This window comes from Sceloporus undulatus, chromosome 6, assembly GCF_019175285.1.
Source record: "Sceloporus undulatus isolate JIND9_A2432 ecotype Alabama chromosome 6, SceUnd_v1.1, whole genome shotgun sequence".
Classification (NCBI taxonomy): domain Eukaryota; kingdom Metazoa; phylum Chordata; class Lepidosauria; order Squamata; family Phrynosomatidae; genus Sceloporus; species Sceloporus undulatus.
In genome coordinates this window covers 162090429-162093481 of record NC_056527.1, presented here as the reverse complement: position 1 = coordinate 162093481, position 3053 = coordinate 162090429, and the positions used below count along the sequence as shown (strand labels likewise).

Genomic DNA, 3053 nt, shown 5'->3' with positions numbered 1-3053 from the left:
GATATTCAGGAAAGGAATCACATTAATGTTGCATTTGGGTTTTTTTTTGTTAAAGCAATTTGTGACATGCCAGGTAGACAGTCATGAAGCAGCTATAAACACAAGTTTGTATTTTACCTAAATACCAAATGAAATACTAAGTTCCAAATAAAAGTATTGATTATAGTTAACTTAGATGTGTATTTCTCTGCAAAATTAGCATATTGTCCATATTCATAAATTGCATTCTGTCTTTCTGAAGAGCCCAAAATATGAGTATCAATCTTTCTTCTTTCTTTCTTTTGCACCTTGCTCAATATATATATATTTCAACTCTCAAATAGGGGACATTCCTTATAATAAGGGTTGCCTGCCCACACTATAAGGACAAACTTTCTGGCCCTCAAATAGGGGCATACCATAAGGAAGGGGCATCTGGCAACCCTAAGTCACAAACCTCTTTCTCTCACAGTTTAGACCAGATGGTGATAAAGTTTTGTAGTTCTAGCAACATATTTTTCAAGCAACTCTGCAATAACTCTCTTACAAGCTTTAATAGTTACAGATGGGGAAAATGTCAAGACAACTGCAATTTGATTGTTTGAAAATATTTTATATAATTAATAGGAAATCTGATATAAATTGTTTGTACATTGTGTGATACCAGACCTGATTTATTACCAGTCAGATCGGCTGCGGCATTTTTAATACAATGCAAAAAGTATATACAAATAAATAGCATATAAATAAGATCAGAAACAGAAGAAGAAGTGCTCTCTGGCTCAGTGCAGCAGTCTCGGTTTTCTAGGCATAGGGACCCTTCCAAGATCTGAATGTAGAGCAATATCATTACGGGAGCATTAACCAAGTTTCCTCAGTAATATTGGCTGAAGAATGAAAAAACAGCCATAACTTTTGACTTCACGTTGTGCAAAGACAGCCAGGAACTTTGGTCCTCAAACTTTGTGACAAAGCCATTGTCCTGCAGGTAAAAAGAAAAGATGATAACATTCTGATTAAGATTCAACCCCCGTCCCCCCCATCAAAGATGCCATTGGTTCAGGGCCCACATTATATCAGGAGAGATGAAGCACATCTTAGGGTCGCCATAAGTTGGAAATGATTTGAAGGCATGCAAGAACAGCAACAATGTGCACTTGGGGTTTTTTATGTGCTTCCTTAAATAGTCCATATAGAGTCATTCCCAGGCATTTGATGGGATGTGATTGGGCCAATTGGTTCATTACCAGCTTTAACCCAATGGATTTTTGGAGGTGGAAGAGGTGTTGCTTTTTCATACTAGGTATCTTTTTGAATACAGTATTTTTATCTGTAGGAAAAGATATCAAAAAAACTAAAGTCATCCCCGCCGCCACCATTGTATCCTCCACAAAGCAGCCAAAAGTCAATCTAATATGAGACCTTATGCTGACTATAAACTGTCTTGAAGGTCCCATTAAAGATGGAAAGACTGGTAAGAGGTTTTTAATAGATAAATGCCTCCTAGAAGTTTAATTCTCTGATCGTAGACTAAGTGGCACTGAGTTCAATGGGACTTACTCTAAGCTAAATGTGCATGGTAGGATTGCTACTTTATAGTAAGCTATTCTTGACAGGGACCTCATTCATATCCATTCATGCTCATTCATGCACACCACATGCTGGGCTTCTCATTGCATTTCACAAGTAAATCATTTGATATTTATCTGAAAGGCTTTTAGGCCATCCCTCTGTAAAAGTATCAGGATGGCATACAAAGAAATAGTAAACCAACTACCAAATACCAACATAAATGCACAGTACAGAACAACAAAGGGGATAGTAGGACAAAAATTCAGCATTGCAAATAAATACAAGCACAGTGGAAAAGCCAGTGCAGCATTTCATAACTATCATAGGACAATTGAATGTAATTTCCCTATATTTCCATGGGCTTTTAGTCAAACATCTCAGCCTATCAAAAATGAACGTCAGATCGGAGACGAGAACCTAGTAAAGGGTGACCAAGCTGAAAACTTACCCATCCTCCATTTTCACTGATCCATTTTGCTTTGGTGTTCACAATATAGTCTGTCATAAAATGAGAAATCTGGTCCATATTTTCTTTTGTCAAAGGGACTCCGCATCCTTGTAACCTTTTAGTCAGAATTCCTCCGAACAGGAATATGGTCAAAATCCGTCCCCAGTTGATATTCCCATCGGCAAACTCCGTTTCCATCACTTGACCGAAGATTCGCCGGGCATCATCGACAGAAGTGATCTCCAATGAGTCCAAATACAGTCTGAGGCTTTCTTCGACTTCTTGCCCAAGCGAAGATGCAGTTTTTCGTAAAACTTGGGCAGGCTTGCTCAGGGTCAGTTCAAGGGCTGGTTCTTGGCAAACATGCTTCAAGTAACCTTGGACCAAGTTGTAGACGTAAAGGAAGTTGTTGCTTTCCATTGAGAAATGAGCACACAGGACACAAATTCAGACTTTGACCTTGGTGAGGCAGCCAAAAAGGACCCGTCTGTTACTTGACAGCTAAACTAAGTACCTCCGGCTTTTCTAACTTCGTAGTTTCCTCACTGGAGGGCTGGTGGAATTTTATTTTCATTGCCACAGTTTCAGCAAAAACCATTACGTTAGACGGACCTACGTGTACTTTGACATGAATCTTATGACTGGAAATGAAACCCCGTGATGATGTAGGTGGGGAGGACCAAGCTGCAGCCTAGACTTCCCCTAAAATGATTTACTGTTCCTCTCAATGCAGAAAGGGGGAAGTTTCCAAATCAAATGACTCAATCCCACGTTTGGGACAATTGGTCTGTGATGTAACTGAATATCCCCCTCCCCTTTCCTTCCTCTGCCATTGATGTTTTTCCCATGTCAAATATTAGATTCAATGTGCCTTAAGACAGTGATTTGCCCTCTTGCGCTTTGTAGTGATTAAACTGATGGACTAGAAGTTGGATGATCCAGTTTCTAGTCCTCACTGATCTCTCCGCTGGATCCATTTTGCAGGTTTCTTGTGAGGATAACATGGAGGCTGCCAAGTATGCCATTTTGAACACACCGGGGGAAAGGTGTGGTT

The 3053-nt window shown here is 39.7% G+C and overlaps 1 protein-coding gene across 2 annotated transcripts; it reads right to left on the bottom strand.

Annotated features, from left to right (window-relative positions):
- Window positions 1-553: 553 nt before the first annotated feature.
- On the bottom strand, window positions 554-2653 carry BCL2A1 (BCL2 related protein A1). Of its 2 annotated transcripts, none has more exons than XM_042476359.1 (2): window positions 2000-2653; window positions 554-1309 (listed from the first exon to the last, which is right to left on the bottom strand). In XM_042476359.1, exons 1-2 carry the CDS (start codon window positions 2417-2419, stop codon window positions 1274-1276), a joined length of 456 nt encoding a protein of 151 aa, XP_042332293.1. In that variant the 5' UTR covers window positions 2420-2653; the 3' UTR covers window positions 554-1273. The 2 variants fall into 2 exon arrangements, with proteins under 2 accessions (XP_042332293.1, XP_042332292.1); XM_042476358.1 differs by having other exon boundaries at window positions 554-961; window positions 2000-2647.
- Between the last annotated feature and the right edge of the window lie 400 nt (window positions 2654-3053).

Excerpts from the sequence above, each read along its gene's own strand:
- BCL2A1 (XM_042476358.1), bottom strand. The coding sequence starts at position 2,419 with ATGGAAAGCAACAACTTCCTTTACGTCTACAACTTGGTCCAAGGTTAC. Across the intron at positions 962-1,999 it reads TCAGTGAAAATGGAGGATGG|GACAATGGCTTTGTCACAAA; the intron begins GTAAGTTTTCAG and ends TTTTACCTGCAG.